Genomic DNA, 21,259 nt, shown 5'->3' with positions numbered 1-21,259 from the left:
GAGAGAACGGCCATGTTGTTGTAATGATAATTGTTTGCCGGCCGACTTCACTTTAATGTGTATTTAATGTATTTATTTATGCGTGAATCTATTTGTTAACTTATTTGATATAAATTTATTTCCTAAACTTTTTTTTTCAGTGTGTGTTTATTGTGTTTCTAGTATCTGGTTAAGTAAATAAAATCTGTGCTTGAATGAATTAATAATGTTTCTTTTCAGTGCATAAATCAAACCCTACACTCCCTGTATTGGGAGAAGACTTGGTCTCGGGTACCACGACTCTACCTAATTACCCCCCCCCCCCCCCCCCCCCAAATGTTATAGGTTATTTATTGATTTGTGTATAGGTGTACGCGGGATGTCTGACGGAGTCCTGTCACAATATCATCTCACGATTCGGAGATGTTTCTTGGCCTGCACGCTCTTCTGATCTGTCAGTCTGAGTTTACCTTTTGTGAGGCTGCTTGATATCAAGAGTGTACGTGAACAAGCCATGCACAAACAAAGACCTAAAAATTTCCATTTGTCAAGAAATTTAAGCTGTGTCAAATGCAATGTTGAAGAAAGCCATGCAGAGTTTTCAGGAGAGGCTCCAGATTTGCATCCAAGGACATCATCTTACTGACATTATTTTCCAAATCTAATTAAATTATGTAGGTTTCAAAAATGCACACTCTCTGCTCTACCCTGTATTATCTTTTAAAACAACACAAGTTTGATAATAACTGCTTTGAAATTGTAAAATATCTTATACCTTAAGAATGTTGTATAAAGTAATATTTTTATTAGTCTACTAGCTGCCCGACCCGGCTTCGTACGGCTATACTAATGGAAAAAAAATTAAGCCACATCTCTCATTTACAGTAATGGTAAATAAAAAAAATTCAGTGAAAATTTATTACAATGCTGTATAATGTACCGAAGAGAAAAAGAATAACACCGATGGTTTCCAGACTCGTGCACGCAACGTACAACTGATGTACCCGTACTTCGCTACGGCAGTCTACAGGCAGATCACTCTTGCGCAGCTCATTATACATGCCCCTCCTTGTGGGTACGCCACTGCCGCGCAATGCCCGTTGCCATGGAGACACAGAAGGCATGAACAATGCAAAATCCTGTTCTCATGCAGACAAAGTACCCACTGTTGCCTGGTTTTAACCACCCATGGGATCTAATTTTAGAAAATGTCATCCTGCGTAACATAAGGAACATTACTGTGAAGTTTCAAGTCTGTAAAATATATATACTTGGAAAAAAAGAAAAAAAAAAGAAAGGCAATTAAAAAACAAATTAAACACAGAGAGAGAAAAAAAAACCAATAGTTTAGGTTTGCGATTTAAAATGATAAAAAGTATTTAAATACTAATTGAACTCTTATGAGGGTACTGATTGCTTCGTTGTTAATATCACACGGGTGTTTTTTACTTGTATGGGAAAATTAAGAATGATAAGGCACCTAGTGCGTGGCAATAATGTTAATAGGCAATAGGAAATAAACTTCTAGCACCTGCGGCATTGGCAACACACACTTCGTACGTGTACTGCATGTTGTATCTAACCCCCTCCAACGCATTTGATTCTAAATTGGACTTTTAGTAAGGATCCCTAATGTTATTGATAATATAATATAGCCTATAGCCTTCCTCGATAAATGTACTATCCAACACTGAAAGAATTTTTCAAATTGGACCAGTGGTTCCTGAGATTAGCGCGTTCAAACAAACAAACAAACAAACAAACAAACAAACTCTTCAGCTTTATAATATTAGTATAGATTTGAATGTAAATGTGTACCATGATTTCTCGCATAAATGTCGCACATTTTATTCTAAAATCAATTTTGAAAAGTAGGGGTGCGACGATTATGCGGGGAAAAAAATTTTGTTAGGTAAGGTTATTCAAAAAAACAAAACCCGTTCATGGAAAGTACGTTTGTTTAAAAAAAGGTGGAGTATACAAGAGCACGCCGAACAATTTATATTAATATTCATTAAACAAAAACCTTTCTTCAACATTACATAGAAAAACCAAACTGTAACGCGAACGCAAGCCACTTGAATCTGTGACGTGAACAAACGCGTAACTATTGCTGTAGTACACATTTACCACAAAAGAATGCAGGCCATTAAATGTAGTTAACTCGGCTCTCGACAGAGAGACCGCGTTGCATGCAATCGGCGAGATATAGATAATCGACTATGTGCGCGCGCTCTATACAGGAAGCAACATAACCAAACACGAATGATGCCAACTAACACTGGCTACATGTTCATAAGCGGTATACCACGGCGACGCAGACGATCAGATAAAGGAAATAACGTTTAAAAATTTCTTTAAAAGAAAATTTACACGTCAGACAACTTCGTATTTCCGTTAATTAAATAAGTAAGTGGTAATGTCCAAATAAATATTATATTTCTACTTTAAAATACATCGTTTTATACGGTAAAGACACCTACACAAAGCACTCGGCATCTAATAGCGGGACCAAAAATATAGTTCGACGTGTTCGCGAGAAGTTTTTTTATCTCAATTTTGACGGCCAAAAACATAGGTGCAACGATTATGCGATAAAAAAGGGTATATACAAATTATATTTTCATAAAGAAAGATTTTAAGACACTTAAGGTTTTTAAACTAATTTTTTGAGGATTTTTGGATTGCTAATTTAAGAATTTAAATGCCATTTTTGGTGGCATCCCAGCTAAAGAACAAACAATGGACCAGCTGCAATTCTAAAATAATTGTATTCTGAATTCTTTAATCCTATAAAAATTATGGTCAATAACTCTTAATATAGCAAAAATGAAGTTAGAATGAATTTGCAACCAAATTTATAAGTGTTGTTTGGAAAATTGCAAGAAAACAATTACGTGTTCACATACAGTTTTAACGACTATTGATTTTTTTTTTTGTTTGTATCGTAAGTGGTTTAAAAACACGGCACCATCGCCCAAGACTAAAATACACCAACTTAAACAGCCAGGCATTAAAAATTACACAATTGATACGTCTGACAATATTTTGAGTTCTCTATGAAGAGTTCTGTTTATGAATTGGAACCATTTTGGTGAGAAGGTTTTAATTGTATTTATGGTTTTATGCATATTTTTCATTGATATGTATGCATGAAGTTTGTTATGTTTGTTTACATGTGTTATTTTTTACACTATATAAATACACAACATTTATACTATACAATAATTATACTTAAAGTAAATATTATAAACTACATATACATAGGAGTGCAAACAGTGTTATACCGTAATTGCTATGTACTGCCTGGTAGTGTTAATAAAGCATGTTATCATGGTACTACCTTTAAAAGAAATGAAATCATGGAATGAAAGGTTAAGGATCATTAAATAAATGGAAATACATCTTGAGGGAAACATGACTAACTGGTTAAGTTGTTTAAGACCAGGACTCAAAACCAGGTTTGGAGTATGAGTCCAGTGTCTTACTGATGCACCACCTTTGGGATCGCCCATTCACCACGTGAGGCTCGAAAAGGGGGAGGGGGGGGGGAAGGGGGGGGGAACATCACGAAATATCACAAGGGGGGAGGTGTAGAGAGATATCACGTGTATTTTTCTTTTCGCCCGATTTCTACTAAACCGAAAAGCGACGCGTGACCTTGACTCGCCGTAGCCAGGCAACAATATCCCTGCCCGCTCCAACATGAACCACCCGGCTTGGCTTGCCAGTCGCTAGTAAGACTGTGATTTTGGCGCCGAATACATGCGTAAATCACATATAAGCCTTTCCTTTATTATTTTTATGCCAGTGAGAATAAACCTGCAAACTAAATGTGTGTCTGGAAATTTTTATCACTGTGCTTAATTTTCCAGAATTAAATTAGATTATACCTATATTTAAAGATAATATTCCAAAATTTTTAAAAATATTTTGCACCAAAAAATACACGTGATTTATTGGGGGAGGGGGGGGGAGGGGGGGGGGTTGTCTGAAACCTCACCATAAATCACTAGGGGGGAGGGGGGTTAAAAATTTGCTAAAAAAAATCACGTGATTAATGGACGACCCCTTTCACTATTTCTAATGGAACATTATACTGCTAAGTATAGATAAATAAATAATCTCAATATTACTCTCAAAATAAGGAATAATATGTAAGCTCACCTAAAATAACAGTGCTTGAAGATTTAAAAAATGGTAGATCAGATGTACACCTTACGTAATCAGACTCAAAATATTTTGGGAAATTCTGTCTCTTCAACACCATTTCTTGTAACTCGTCACTGAAAGGATCAAAATCAGAATCTATAGTCAGGCTCATGAGTGTTCTCAGCACAGGATGTCCAGAAAGGTCATTATCTTGTTCCTCCAGGTCCAACTGTCTCCCTTCTACCACATTGTCCGGACGGTCCAGGGCTGGGGCAGCCATCTCGCTGTTCTGACCATTAAAAATAATGCCCCGCGTTGCCACTTGAACTTCAGTCTTTTCTTCCCTCGTATACACCACATTCATGCTCTGATGCTCAATTCTGTGACCAGACTGAGGAATGGAGACTTGTTTATCACCTTCATCATATCTTGAGCTCATTTCATCAATTATTCCAAGACTTTCTTTTACTGAGTATGTTGTCCGCCTCGTGACCATTCCACTGCTTCCTTAGATAACAAAAAGAACACAAATTTACTATTTCTGACATAATTTTTCCAGAATAAACAAAATTACTTTCTTTTAGTGGACTAATGAAAACATAAAACTCTAAAAATCAATTTCAATAATATAAATACATAAATTTACATAATATTATTAATGAAATTATATTAAACTCTCACATCTATTGTATAGTATCTTAATAACAAGAAGATAAACATACATCTAAATATGCTATTTTTAAAATATATTTGTCAAGTTATATGTGTATAATTAAATGAAAGCCCTTAGTCCTTGAGTAGAAGCTTGTATTTTAAACTAAATAAATGTTTTTTTCTAGAGGTTGGGAACATGAGCAACTGGCATGTATACAAACTATAATAATCTACAGAAGTAAATCATCTAAGTTCAAAAGAATTTTGATCTGATGTCAAAATTTCTAACTAATACAGACTTAATAGAATTTGGAGTAGGTACATAATATAATTTACAACCAAAGAATAACAACTCTATTTAGTGGACACGGACACCAATATTGTATTGTTACGGTTGTAAATTTTAAGCCATAACTTTCTTATTCAGGGTCACAAAATTTGACTTTGGAGCTGAGGCCTGGTGGCAGGCTGCCCACTCCATTTCTAGCACCGCACGGGCAAGCCTCATTCATCCCTGAAGTGATAGGCCGCCAGCCAGATGTGAAGTCATCACCACATGGCCGGAAGTCCACACCACAGTAGCGATTACAGAGTAGAAAGTACTCTGAGAAAATGTTTGTTTACCCTCTGAGGGTAATGACCCAGCAAGATAACGAGCCAGTGCCGTGCTGTCGTCGTCGAAGAGTTGCAATCACACTGCTCCAACCGCCGCACATAGGGGTATTTCAACGATCCAAGCGGCCAAAGGTCCAGTTATCAAAACAATACACATTTCTACGAAAATGACTACCTGAGGTGCAGGACACTTCCGAGAACTAAACCCAGCCCCTCCCGCTCCCCGCTCACGCTTTACGCACCGTTACCATCAGTCGGAATCTGATCGTATCGCTTCGTGCACGTTTTCTGTTCTCAGTGCTCTTACAAAAGCTACACTTCAAAAGTGAAATTTAATGTTTTTAAGTTGATCAGTGGTGGGAAAAATCATGGATTGTCAAACAACAGGTTAGTAACTTATGATATATATTTTAATTTCTATAATTTATTTATTTAGGAGTTCATTTTTAAGCTCTAAAAGTAGACCCTTCCCTAGACTATTTTATTTTCATAAAAATATATTGTATAGGTACTTTTTCATACTATCGGGATAGATCGGGCTAAGATTTTGTTTGCATTTCATTGTTCAATGTATATTCTTTTAAGAAACCCAGGATTTGGCCCCGGATAAGCCCGGATAAACAGAAATTTAGTGTTTTGAAAATTGTTCAGTAAATTGTATGAAAATATTCTCCTTAATTTTTTGGCTTTAAATGAGGTGTTTATTTGTTTTAGGTTTTATGGGTACATCGAGAATGAGGATCGTAACTAGGAAATACTTGTTTGACCGCATGAACAGTGAAAATTTACCTAATTTAGATTCAAAACTTAATTCTTTGAAAAATCAACTTTTATCTTATGAAGGCTACAGCAATGACCAAATTGAAACTTTAAAAAGCAATTTTGCACATTTCAAATCAGAAATAAAGAAAAGATGGACTAAAGCTCATAACAAAGAAGATATTTTTCTTAAATACAATCACTATTGGCTAGAAGGGACCTTTGCGATTCCCGTTGCCGACAGTCCGGGAAGTCGGCCAGGTCGACCGAGTAAATATTTTGGGGAGCTGAGCGAGAGAAGCAAAAGAAGAAAAACTGAGTATCTTCGCTCTAACTTTGACGAGGACATCATAGTGCATGCTGCTCAAGTAGAGTTAAGAAAAAATGGAAAGCGAGACGCTTCGAATGTACTCAAGGAAATCATCCGTTCGCCAACTCGCGCAACAAAGTACAAAAAGGCATACCATCGCACAAAGTCATCAAAAGATAAAATTAGCCCTTTGACCATCCAGGAAGCACATCAAATGTTCATTGATGCAGACCTAACACGAGAGCAATATGATATTATAAGAAGCACGAATAAGAAATTCTTTCCGTGTTACAGTATTTTACAAAAAGAAAAAAAAATAAGTGTTATCCGCCACAAGAAGCATGCACGGTAACTAGCACTAGTGCAGAAGCTCAATTGCAGCCTTTGGTCGACCTTACCGTTAGGCGATTATCGGAGTATCTGGAAGATGTATTGATAACATTAAAGGATCAAGAACGTGAATCCCTAAAATTAATCTGCAAATGGGGCTGCGATGGGTCCCAGCAATCCCAGTACAAACAAAAGTTAGACAGTGATGCGGACAGTGATATGAACATATTCCAGAGCTGCTTCGTGCCTTTAAAATTAGTGTGTGGACAAACAAATGAAAAGACTGTATGGAGAAATCCAACACCCTCTTCTCCTAGATTTTGTCGGCCTATAAGGTTTAGATTCGTCAAAGAAACTACTGATGTTACGCAAGAAGAAATAAATCATGTCAATACTTCTATAAACTCGCTCATTGCAACTGATTTAGATTTGTGTGGCAAAAAATTTACCGTTAAACATGAGTTCATAATGACAATGGTTGACGGGAAGGTGTGTAATGCCGCCACAGGAACAACATCGACAAGTCGATGCTATATTTGCGGTGAAACTTCAAAGGATTTTAACACATTGGATGAAATAAAATATGTTAATTTTGAGGCTATCCAATTTGGCCTCTCTGTACTACATGCCAGGATAAGATTATTTGAGAGTATTCTCCATTTAGCGTATAAATTGCCAGTGAAAAAATATAGGGAAAGGAAAACAGAAGCAGAAAAGCACCTCGAAAAAGAAAGGAAACAAGAAATCCAGGCGAGGTTTCGTAACGAAACTGGATTGTTAATAGACATGCCAAAGGGGTCATTCCGTGTGAAATCACCAAATGTTTAATTAAATAGTTGCTCGACTATTTTTAAAAAAAATAATTTTTTTACCACATATAACCTTATCAATGGGTAGTTCAAAACCATATTCATTTTATTTTTGTGTGCCACCATTTTCAGTAGAGGCTTGTTTATCTTCCCAAGTGCGTGCTCTAACAGTGGTTTGCAGTGGTTTCAATAAAAGGTCATTGTTGACATTGTATTAAAGATAGAAGGTTCTGGTCTTCACTGAAGTAAAGTAAACATTGTATGGTTACCAAAAATGTCTAGAAATAAAGATATAATTTTTTTTAACCTTATGTGAAATGACCTTGAAATTTGTCAAAATTTTTATAAAAATTTCATTTTGAACATTTTTTTAAAGTGACTTGGAGTTGGAACCACAGGGCAAATATTTTTTTGCAATAAGTATGGATGGCAGACTTTCCAGAAAAAATGAGATAATGTGTGGGTTTAAACTCCTTCCTGGTTTTCTGTTGCATTAAACTTCTAAAATTTTCATTTTTTGAGTTTTTCAAGGTCAAATATCTCAAAAGGGGGACCAGGTAAAATTTTTCTGTTTCCACTATTTAGTACACCTACTGGTACTTAACAAATTCTGCAAGTTTCATTTTGTGGTTCAAATAGGTGTAGAAGTTAAAGGCTTTGAAACTTAGGTAAAAAGTTGTAATATTTTAGCTCTAATTACTTGACTGTAATCAAATTGTGTAACAGTTATTAATGTTTATTTTATTTCTTATGAAGTGCAAATATAATATAAGGCTTTGAGTTGTAACATATGGAAAGTTAAAAGTAAATCATTTTGTAAGGAGGCATGAATGGACAAGTTGTGACAAGCAAACCTGATGTAACCATCCAAAGAGCAAGTTGTGACAAGTTGAATATATGTGCATTGCAGCCAACCACTTTAGTCTTGTGTCTGCTGCCAAGGAGTAAAGATGTGTTTGTGTTCTGTGGTTTTGTATGTGCTGTCTACTCTAATATTGTTTATTTGGCTCCACACAAGTATTGCTGGTATGTGTTACAATTCTGCATTGAAGTGAGCTACTTAGTTGTTACCTGCAGTTTCTGTCTCAAAGTGACTACGTAGAACTATCTACCAGAAGTATGGAGTGTTCTTTGGGTACTTTTACACATGAAGATTGTGAAAATGATTCATATGGCAAGTATTACCTAAAATTATCATCAGACTTCACTAAATCGCAAATTGACCTTCTTAAGAAAAGAAGTAAGTTACATAACATTGTTAATGTGTGTACTTTCCACGAAAAAAAATATCTGGACAAGTATAATCATCTTTTTGGAAATTCGTGTTGCGATCCATTTTCATACCATAAAAAAGTTATCAAAAAACAGTTAAGGGAAATAACTGTAGAGTTGTCTGAAAGATGGCCATCACTGATTCCTGGCAAATCTGTTTGTTGCTCTTGTCATAAAAAACTTTCAAGTAATGTTGAGGGGAATTTAGGTACTAGTACTAGCAACTGTGATAACGAAGAACTATTCACCGCACCTGAAATTGTTGTAGAGTCTATCAATCAAGCTGGCTCTGCTTTAGGAGTTTCCCCAACTAAAATTATTAAACTTAGTGATACAAAAAAACATCTAGAAGTTAGACGAACTGTGAGCAAATTTTCTTGTGCAATTAAGAAAAAATTAAGCGACACTTTTACCATCACCTGTGAGTCTCAAGATGAGGATGATGAAGAAATAGCTGATACTGCAATAAAAGACATGGAAATTCATATTGAAAATCTCAAGAAAAGAATTAAGACCTGTACATCCAACAATGAGAAAATACAAGTCATTAGTGTAGTGCCAAAAAGCTGGTCAATGAAAAGAACTGCACATGAGTTAGATGTAAGCGAATATCTGGTTAGAAGAACACGTGAAATTGTTAAGGAACGTGGTGTTATTCCACAGCTCACATCTAAGAAAAAAGGGAAAGAATTGCCTCAAGAAACTAGAGATCTCGTTGTTCAATTTTATGAAAACGATGAAGTTAGTAGAATCTGTCCTGGAATGAAGGATACAAAATCGGTTCGTCTTGATGATGGGAAGAAAGAACTAAAGCAAAAACGTTTAATTCTGTGTAATTTAAAAGAACTATACCAAAAGTTTAGAGAAGAGCATCAATCTGTAAAGGTTGGGTTTTCTACATTCTGTATTCTGCGTCCCAAGTGGTGCATCCTTGCAGGAGCTAGTGGCACTCATTCTGTTTGTGTATGTTCAATTCACCAAAATTTCAAACTAATGACTATGGCAGTAAAAACAGATGACTGGAAGGTCCTTCTTGAAAATATTGTGTGTGATTTAAATAGTGAAGATTGTATGTTTGGAGAGTGCCCAAATTGTCCTGAAGTAGGAAACCTGAAAGTAGATGAACTATTGCAGGGTGTCAGTGATGATGACGATATCACATACAGTCAGTGGATAGTAGCAGACCATTGCAACCTTGTAACGATAGTAGAACCACATGCTGAATTCAAAGAGAAATTTGTTAGTAAACTAATGGCATTGAAGAAACACCATTTCATCTCGCAGAGTCAATCACAATTTCTGAAAAGTAAGAAAGAGAATCTACAAAGTGATGAATGTGTAATAATTCTGGATTTCTCAGAAAACTATACATTTATCATCCAAGATGAGATCCAGAGTTATCATTGGATGAATTCTCAGGCCACAATTCATCCCTTCTGTGTGTACTACAGAGATGATGCTAAGAATTTGTGTACTAAGAGCCTTTGTGTTATAAGTGACTGTATGAATCATAACACAGTTGCTGTGTACACATTCCAAACAAAGTTGATACACTTTGTTAAGTCCCTTATTCCTAATTTGAATCGAGTTGCCTATTTTTCTGATGGATCGGCTGCTCAATACAAGAACAGGTTCAATTTTTCTAACTTGTGCAAGCATAAAGAAGATTTTGGATTAGAAGCAGAGTGGCATTTCTTTGCAACAAGTCATGGAAAGGGGCCTTGTGATGGTATTGGTGGAACTGTCAAGCGACTGGTGGCTAAGACAAGTTTACAGCGACCGAAAGAAGGCCATATCATAACACCAATGAGTATGTTTCAATTTTGTGTGGAAAACATAAAAGGAATAAATTTTGTGTTTGTGGGAGAAAGAGAAGTTCAGGAGGCAGATCTTCACTTAAAAAGCAGGTTTGATAATGCTAAAAGAATTTTAAGCACTAGAGATCAACATTGTTTTAAACCGAAGAACACATCAACAATACAATACAGCATCATTTCAGCATCGTTTGATACGAAACACAAAGAATATCCAATTGATGGCACTACTGGTGTTTTTAACATTAGTGACATCTCAGTAAACGACATTGTTGTGTGTGTTTATGATAACAGATGGTATATTGGTAGAGTTTGTGAGGTTTCTCAAGAAAACAGTGATATCAAGGTGGTCTTCTACACACCAGGTGGTCCATCTACAAGCTTCAGTAAAACAAAAGATGATGTTTTATGGGTGGAGATGAAGAATGTTCTAGACATTTTGAAACCTACAGAGTTCACTACTATAACAGGTAGAACATTTAATATAACTGAAGAGAAAAATATAGAACTCTCTCAGAAACTGCGGGTCAAACTTGTAAAATAAATCTGTTGCAGCTGACATTTTTTTTTGTGGTTTGCAAATCTGGATAATGTAATAGGGTGAGTTTTATGTTTTTTATTATTAGCACTACAAATTGTTTTAACTTAAAGGTAAAATCACTAAAAGACTATGTGAACATGAGCCACTGTTAATTTTTATTTTCTACGTAAAATGCAACTTTTTACCCAAGTTTCAAAGCCTGTAACTTCTACACCTGTTTGAACCACAAAATGAAACTTGCAGAATTTGTTAAGTACCAGTAGGTGTACTAAATAGTGGAAACAGAAAAATTTTACCTGGTCCCCCTTTTGAGATATTTGACCTTGAAAAACTCAAAAAAATGAAAATTTTAGAAGTTTAATGCAACAGAAAACCAGGAAGGAGTTTAAACCCACACATTATCTCATTTTTTCTGGAAAGTCTGCCATCCATACTTATTGCAAAAAAATATTTGCCCTGTGGTTCCAACTCCAAGTCACTTTAAAAAAATGTTCAAAATGGAATTTTTATAACATTTTTGACAAATTTCAAGGTCATTTCACATAAGGTTAAACAAAATTATATCTTTATTTCTAGACATTTTTGGTAACCATACAATGTTTACTTTACTTCAGTGAAGACCAGAACCTTCTATCTTTAATACAATGTCAACAATGACCTTTTATTGAAACCACTGCAAACCACTGTTAGAGCACGCACTTGGGAAGATATACAAGCCTCTACTGAAAATGGTGGCACACAAAAATAAAATGAATATGGTTTTGAACTACCCATTGATAAGGTTATATGTGGTAAAAATATTAATTTTTTTAAAAATAGTCGAGCAACCTCAACTTGGTGATTTCACACGGAATGACTCAAAGGCAAATTTCGGCAACACGAATGATGGCAATACAAGCCGAAGATTTTTTGAAGATCACAAATTGGCATCAGAAATTACGGGCATTAGTTACGAGCTGATATACATATTAAAAGTAATTTTAGAGACTATCTCAAGTGGTCACAAAATAAATCGGGAAAAATACGATTGTTACGCGAAAGAAACTGCTCGTTTATATGTTGACCTATATCCTTGGCATCCCATGACACCCACGATGCACAAAATTCTCGTTCATGGCGCAGTAATTATAAAAAATGCATTGTTACCAATTGGAGAACTTTCTGAAGAAGCCGCAGAAGCACGCAACAAGCACTTCCGATCATATCGACAAGATTTCGCACGAAAATTTTCTCGAGAAAACTGCAATAGAGACATCTTTAACCGCCTGCTTTTAAGTTCGGACCCGTTAATTAGATGTAGACGGAGAATAAAAAAAGAGGAAGCTAAATTCTTACCTACCTGAAACCCTAGAAATGCTGTTGCCTGCTGATCCAAACCCAAAGTGTTCTTCAGGAAGTGACTAAGAAAACTTGTTTTTGAATGATAGTGTGATTATTATTAATATTTGTATTAAGTATTACCTAGAGCTTATATCAACTGTATCTTTTTATAATTTGTTTTCCATCTAGCTACTTTGTGACTGCAGAACATGTTCATCTGTCTATCTATTATTCATAGGGCCAAAACCACATTATATAGTGATTAAAAAAGGAATATATGAATATAATTATTATTTATTTTTTCTAAACATTTTCATGGTTTTATTTATAATAAAAATATAATATATAATAAAAATAATATATATATAATATAAAAATTGAGCCAACACTTTCTTACTATGTTGAAGATCAAAATAATCCTGGAATTGCATTTGCTATCTCTCTTCAGAAAAGTATTAAATCTAGGTTTCCGTTGTATACAACAGTAAAAGAAGTCATGATTACAACGGTACTAGACCCATGCTTCAAAAATATTTTGTTGCAAGATCATGAAAAACCATTTTTAAGTTATTATTTATTTATTATTTTTACTATAAATAAATTATTTTTTTATTTTTTTATGTAATTAATTATAATAAAAATATAATATATAATAAAAATAATATATATATAATATAAAAATTGAGCCAACACTTTCTTACTATGTTGAAGATCAAAATAATCCTGGAATTGCATTTGCTATCTCTCTTCAGAAAAGTATTAAATCTAGGTTTCCGTTGTATACAACAGTAAAAGAAGTCATGATTACAACGGTACTAGACCCATGCTTCAAAAATATTTTGTTGCAAGATCATGAAAAACCATTTTTAATTTATTATTTATTTATTATTTTTACTATAAATAAATAATTTTTTTATTTTTATTATAATAATATTTATATATATTTATTGCATTTATTATTTATTTATTTTATCTAAAAATTCCTTTAATGTTTCTATAAGTGCATAAATTTGTTTAAGTGATCAATTGGCTTATATACCCTATAGCCTATTGTTTTAATTATTTTTTTTTTTCATTAAAACTTTTGTTCTGTATATAAAAAACATTTTGTATTCATAAATACAATTGGTTTGACTTAGTAACATTTTTTAAAATACATTAAAACAAAAAAATAATTTTGGCCGCGTAGATCGTTGAAATACCCGTATGTGCGCCGCCGCCCTGCTGCCCAATTGTGGGCCGCCACGAACGCTACGGACTGGAACTTTTATTTGGTAAGACACCATTTTAATATTTAAGAGACGGACTTAGTTCGCCATCCATGCTGGAGGACTGCGGAGACCAGGACATAGAGGGAAGCGAGTGAAGAAGTAACAGGCAAGGCGAGTGTAAATTTGCACTCGCTATATGAGTACAGGACACTCGCTGTATGGGTAAATGGTGAAACTTGGTCATCATTAAATCAAAATAACCACCAGTTGAAATTTTGTATGGACTCTTGGGAGCTACGAGTTGTATCGCTGATCGCATGAGTGATGTCAGGTTGAGACATCATCCAGATGCCGAAGACGGAGACGCCAAATACTGGGGCAGTTTCATCACGTACGGGCTGGCTGGCAAAGGGGCAGGCCACTTATATCGCAATGTCTTGTTTGTTATGAAACTGGACAATGATAAATAAGAAGTTCCCAGTAATGATGTTCGAAGAGTAGTGTTTACTGTAGCACTGAACACAAATTTCTCAAATTGGCTTAGCTTGATGCTAGGAGACTGCGATTTTGCTCACTCTCCAAAAGGGTTTAGAGCTGGGAAAGCCCAATCCAGAAAGTACCAGGAATTCCAGGTAATTTTGATAAAGTATTAGAACTGGGAACTTAAATACAATTCCCAGTTCTTTCGAGATTCAACATAGACAGCATGAAATTTAATTTTTATTGTGCGCTAAGGTTACTTTAATTTGATACTCTCCTCTGGCAAGGGGATTTATGCGGACGGGGTGAAGGGAGTAAATCTGCCGCGGTGGCGCTCCTCAGTTGTCAGTCAGTGATTGGACTCACTCACACTCACACTCACTCTCTCTCTCTCTCTGTGTGTTGATTAACTACAGGAATGAAATTTAGATACAAACTCAAGTGTTTACCAAACAACCACATTAAATTTTTCCTTTAAAAAAAATTAATATTATGTACTCAAATGATAAGAAAGGACTAAATAAATTATTATAACAAAATACTTAGTTGAAATTGTTCATGTATTAAAAAATATAATGATACAATAAATAAAAAAATTGCATGTTATCCTTGTAGAGAATGAAAAATATAAACAAATTTGTTTTGTAATTTTTTTAAAACCAAATATATCTTGGATTTACCACAAATGATACAATTTAGGGATTTATCATTGCTTAAATCAGCGGTTCCCAAACGGTGGGTCGCGACTCAATCCTATAACTATCATAAACCATCGAATAAACCATCAGAAAAGATAAGAAAAATCGAAACAAATCGAATTGTGTGCTAACACATATCTATTGTTAAATAAATAATTGGTTTGCTACAAAGTACTTATATATTTTGTCAATCATTTTCAAATCAGAACACATCTTGTTTATTATCAATCGGTATCTTGGGAAAAAAAAAAAAAAAAACCACACACATTATATATATATATATATATACATGATGGTAAATTATGTATATACATAAGGAAGGGATACGATACAAACAAGGTTTTTTACTCCACCATGGACCGATAAACTGTGGAGGTATTGCTATAAGGAAAGGTGGGTCGCCAGCTGAAAAAGTTTGGAAACCACTGGCTTAAATGATTAAACCATCTCCATAAAAATTCATTTTAAAACCAAAGTACTGAATAATTACTAAAAATAAAACTTTATGAAAATTGGTTATGTAAAATGTTAAAAAAATCATAATAAATTAGAGTCAATCGTTCAAATCCTCAATATATTCTTATGGTTATTATTATAAAAAATATTAGAAAAACATTTTTCACTCTATGAATTATTCAATGCAATATGATTTTTAGAGATACTGTATTGGTGATAACATAATATATTTTTACTTAACTCAAGGCTTGTAGGTATCAAACTACACAACTCACCCGATGAGCTGCTGGATTTGTACTCTCTGGATGATTCTTCCATGACGTCACTGAGGTTGCAATGCCTGCCAGCTGGAGTTGGTGCCTTCATGCTGATGATATTAGCCTCACGCACTGTTTTCTGCCCTTCTTCCTTCTTGTTACCATCACACACTATTTTTGGCTCTTCTTCCTTCTTGTTACCTTCACACACTATTTTTGGCTCTTCTTTCTTCTTGTTTACGTTCATCATGAGACTTATAGTACTGCTGTAAACATCAACAACAATATATCCTTTAAGTCAAATTCAAAGGTGCTCAATTTTATTTTCAGAATATGGAACTACCAAAATTTATTAACAATCATATGCCAAAATCTGTACTTTTCCTGCAAGAAAACATTGAAGTGGGCATCTCTTGCATATCTCTAACATTTAAATGCCATTAATGTTTATAATTTTTTCATAAAATGAATCTTTATTTCACGAATATTGGTAATAACATGGCTTCAGTAGTCTTTACAAACCTCAAGTAATACTTTCAATAAGCAACCATTTTATGCATTTCAAAATACATAAAATGTTCTTTATTATCTGGGTTTCACACAGAACCTGATATAAAAACCTATTGCTTATAAAATGGGTAATCTCAATAGCACAGTCCTGATAAGAAGAAAAATATGAAAACAAAATATAGGTACATTATGTAAATGTTTGTTTAGTTTAAGTGACCAGACATAGATGTCACCGACAAATGGAAAATTGCCAAGGTTATTCCTGTACACAAAAAGGGCAAAACTTCTATTGTTTCAAATTACAGGCTTTGCCAAAATATTTGACAAAATAATATTTAAACACTTAGCGTTTAATGTAAATAATAGATTATCCGATTCACAGCATGGGTTCAGAACAGGTAAAACAACCATGACAAACTTAGTCTCCTTTCTTAATCCCATTTATTCTGAAGTCATCACACGTGTTCAAGTAGATGTTTGTTACTTTGATTTAGCTAAAGCTTTTGACACTGTTAATCATCAAATACTACTAAGCAAATGTTCCAAAATTGGGCTAAGTGATAAATATTTATCATGGTTAACAAGCTATTTAAATAACAGAAAATTTTATGTTTCAGTACAGAATATAAATTTAGATCTTCACCCAACTCCTTCTGGCGTCCCTCAAGGTGGCACACTATCTCCTTTACTTTTAAATATTTACATTGATGATATAATATCTGAATTAAAGAACTCAGTTGGCACTCTTTTTGCTGATGACTTAAAGATATATAGAAAAATCACTTCATATCATGACAGTTATCTACTACAATGTGATATTACAGAAATTCCTAATTGGTGCACAAATAATTTGGTTAATCTAAACATGGAAAAAACTTCTATCATTACCTTCTCTAGAAAAATCTACCCGTTGCAATATGAATACAAACTTGATAACTCACCTATTACAAAATCTCAACATGTCAAAGACCTAGGAATTTTACTTGATCAAAAACTATTTTTTCATCTTCACATTGAAAACATTATCTCGGTATCTAATAAAATACTTGGTCTAATTAAATTTATCACCTTCAACACCTCAAATATTGACTATTCTCTCTCTCTCTATACAGCTCTAATAAGATCGAAACTTGAATATGGTTCTATTATATGGAATAGCATCAATAACACTGAAAAGCTTGATAGGTTTCAATCTAAAGTATCCGACTATATTAACAAAAAATTAAATACCATCAATAACATAGATGTAAATTCCCTCCTCGGTTAATTATCAAATAGAAGAAAGATCTTAGATGCTATTTTTGTTTTGAATTGTTATTATGATAATCTTATATGTCCTCATATATTTGATGTTACTGGCATTAAAATTCCTTCATTTAATAGCCGTAACCCACCTTTTGTGTGCACACTCTTAAATACAAATGATATTATATATAGACTTGTTAATAATTTCAATATGTATGTTAATCACTTACAACCTACCACAGAGAAAAAACTTGTTTAAAAAAATTATTTTTTCTGCATCCAAAGATTAATTATCTTTATGGTACTTACCTTAGTTACATATAGTATTTCAATTTTATATAATTGTAGTTTTTAATTAATCTAAAATTTTTATACATATATACGTTAATTTAACCATGTTACTCTCATGAAACTTTTTGTTAGTTTAAGTAATTATTAGAATTTAAGCATTCGTATGTTGTATTGTCTTGTCTTTGTTTTGTCCTACTATTTTTGTGTTCTTATAATTGTTTTGTTCTAGTTTTTGTTCTGTTACTGCATTTGTTTTGTACTTTTCCTACGTGTTGTGCCCACCGTTGGAGCCTTGTGCTGTTGGTGTGGCATGTTACAAATAAAATATAAATAAATAAATAAATAAATAAATAAATAAGTAAATAAATAACTGACACAAAATAACAAAACATTAACAGTTTTGCCAAAATTATTACTCATTGCTAAACAGAAATAAATCACTATTCACAATCGCTGAAATGAACCCTGGAATGCAAAAAATGTTTTCAACACAATAAACTATGTTAAAAAAAGTTAAAAAAATAAAAAAAATAAAATAAAAAAGAAGCCATTTCTGGTAAACATTTAACACACAAAAATAAACAATTGCTCTCAATTGGTTTAGTTTATTGATAGTACACACAAAATTCTTAATAACCTCAAATACATGCAATTTTGTTTAAAGCTTCATCTTTATACAGAGTGCAGCATGGAAACTTACTGATTTTAATAGCCAATAAAAAATATAGTAAAGATATCATTATAATTAGATTTTTCTTGTAATATATATCACCTGAAATTTTTCCATTACATAGTTTTAAAGATGGCATCCATCAAATGATGGCCCCCATTGTCAATTCATTGAGTTACCCGATTTCTTAAGTTCTGTGCAACTCTTTCAAGCATTTTGATGGGTATGTTGGAGATAGCTTGGTGTATGTTATTTTTCAGATGAGGTAGGGTCCTTGGACGGTTATTGTAAACAATTGATTTCAGATAACCCCATAAAAAAACGTCACACGGAGCCAAATCGGGGGAACGGGCAGGCCAAACAACAAGGTCACCTCTCAATGAGATAAGACGCTCTGCGAAATGTTGATTCAAAAGATCCTTTGAACATTGCGCGGTGTGTGCCGTGACTCCATCCTGTTAAAACCAGACATCCCCAAAATTAATTTCTGCGAGTGCAGGCAGAAAAAAATCCTTCAATCAGTTGTGTGTAACGAGCCGCAGTCACAATGACTGTGCGTTTATTTTTCTATATTATTATTATATACAGTAGAACCCCGATTTTGCGAACACGGATTTAACGAAAACAGTGATTTAACGTAAAGGTTTTCAGGAACCATCAAAAAACACCAATTTATTGAAATAATAATATAGATTTCCAAAAAATGAAAGTAAATTGTAACGGAAACTTATTAAAAAATACACTCTGTGGTGTCAGTAATAGAATGGAGGTACTATATATTAATATGTGCATTTGCTTCATCTGTCCAATCACAAAAAAAAATAAAAATAAAAATAAAAAAAAATTGTTTAAATTGCTTAAAAACTCCGGGCGCTGTAATTGAATTGCGTAGGTGCGTGCCATTGCGCGCGCCTGGATAGATAGACTGTCCGCGACACATGACGTCATGAAGGATTTCTTTGTCCGCATCCCCCTCCCTATTCCTTATCCCTAGCTTGACTCACCACGTTATCTTCCAATCACGCCCGCATAGTAACAGTGCTAATCACACGTTTCCAAATTCTCCTTTTCCCATCCTCCAGGTTTTTTCAACTTGTGAGCACGTCACACCAATACGCCATTATAATTATTTTCAGTAAGAGCTTTGTGCGTGGTGTTTAGTTTTTGGAATACATTTTTTATAAGTGCTGTTCGGACTTCGATGTTTTGGAGTAGATAATCACAGCGACAGACCGACAGGATGCGCTCCCACCCTTGCCGTCAGCGATGTTTATTTTGACAGCTCAAGCAATTATCTTTCCCACGTCCATTCGCAGTGTAAAAAAAAAAAAAAACACGGGGGGATTGCAGATGGAAAAGTAACTATGTATTAAAATAAATATATTTACGGCCCTGCTAATTTTTTTTATTCAATAAAATTCGAGGTATTAGTGATTTTTCAGCAGAAACTGCTTTGTGACTAATAAACAAATTGTATCATAATAACTTAAACTTATAAAGTATTTATTAACGGCGAAGGACAGTCATATAAGCCCATAAAAATATTTATTTTACAGAGAATGGACTATACAACCTGGCTTTTGCCACACTCGGTGTGGGAGGGGAGGAGGATGCTGACAGTTTCTCACGCAGAAGTTTGTAATAAGGGAGGGAATGTGTTGAAATGTTAGTTGATAAAAGGGGGGGGGGGGGGGGGTGTTTTTACATGGTTTGTAGCTCTGGGAGGGATGAGCCTTGAAGAATTAGCAAGGGATGGGAGAGGTAAACGTCACGTCACATGACGTCAAGCCGCCGCTACCGCCAGTCTGGCCGGACGAGTTTCTTATGCTCTCGCAGAAGCTACCACAGCGGCTTTTCGTGCGTGCGGGCGGGTAAGATAACATGGCAGCTGAGACGGCTTTTCGTGCGATAGTGGAAACGCTGAGCTCAGCTAGACACTACCACGTGCATCGGCGGGATTCTACTGTACATGACTTTATTTACTGTTTTTGGATATCGGCTTTGTTACGTTTTTTTGACGATTCGTTTATGTTACTGGTATTAGAACTGGACAAAACTGGTACACGGGCGGTGGAGCTTTTATTTTTTTTCCGCTAAGCTCGCGTCTATTGGCTGGCTGCTGATGGAAGGTCACGAGTCTGGGCGGAGCGTTGAGTGAGTTATACAGCGCATGCGCAGCTAAGCGAACAGAGAGAGCCAGCCGGCGGCTACGCCGCGCCGTAACAACAGCTGACTGAGTAATTAATTACCTTTCTCCGCGTACGGCGCGCTATATCCATCAATTTGCGGCCATTTTTTTTTTTTAATTTTTTACTGTGACGCAATGTGTATGTAGTTCGTATTTGTTATAAACGCTGCAGGTTGCGACTGTATTTTAATAAACTTTAACGTATTTCTTACACTTTTCATATATTTTTTTGCCTATTTTTTCACGGTTTCTGAAAATCTGTACGTACGACTGAGGTTTACGTACGAACCGGGGGCCGTACGAGCGAGATCAAAAACGTTTAAGATGGAAAGTTGACGAAGTCTAAGATAGCACGGCAGTACAAGATATCGGCGTCGACCCTGTCTACGATATGGAAACGTAGGGACGCGATTATGAGTGCGGGGGTCATTGAAAATCGGTAAATCGGATTTAACGAAACATCGATTTAGAGTAAACATTTTTGGTAACCATAGCACTTCGTTAAATCGGGGTTCTACTGTAAATTAAAAAAAAAGGACCAATTATCCCCACTCTTGACACTGCACACCACACAGTTACTCATTCACAGTGAAGTTCACGCGGATTTTTATCACTCCAATAACGCATGTTTTGCTTGTTTACACTGCCCGAAATGTGAAAGTGAGCCTCATCACTAAAGAACACAAGTGTGTCATGAG

The 21,259-nt window shown here is 34.7% G+C and overlaps 1 protein-coding gene across 4 annotated transcripts in view; it reads right to left on the bottom strand.

Moving 5' to 3' along the window:
- LOC134537618 (mitotic checkpoint serine/threonine-protein kinase BUB1 beta-like) overlaps nucleotides 1-21,259 on the bottom strand; it is a 222,425-nt gene that overhangs the window by 39,423 nt on the left and 161,743 nt on the right. For all 4 annotated transcript variants that reach the window (XM_063378288.1, XM_063378282.1, XM_063378272.1 and 1 more), the window contains exons 14-15: nucleotides 15,676-15,923; nucleotides 4,147-4,638 (exon numbers count right to left, since the gene is read on the bottom strand). In XM_063378288.1, the coding sequence (XP_063234358.1) occupies nucleotides 4,147-4,638; nucleotides 15,676-15,923 (740 nt within the window). The remainder of the gene's footprint in view (nucleotides 1-4,146; nucleotides 4,639-15,675; nucleotides 15,924-21,259) is intronic.

The sequence above is a fragment of the Bacillus rossius genome, chromosome 1, assembly GCF_032445375.1.
Source record: "Bacillus rossius redtenbacheri isolate Brsri chromosome 1, Brsri_v3, whole genome shotgun sequence".
NCBI classification, from domain to species: domain Eukaryota; kingdom Metazoa; phylum Arthropoda; class Insecta; order Phasmatodea; family Bacillidae; genus Bacillus; species Bacillus rossius.
The sequence above is the reverse complement of the archived record's forward strand: the minus strand, read 5'-3'. Positions and strand labels throughout refer to the sequence as shown.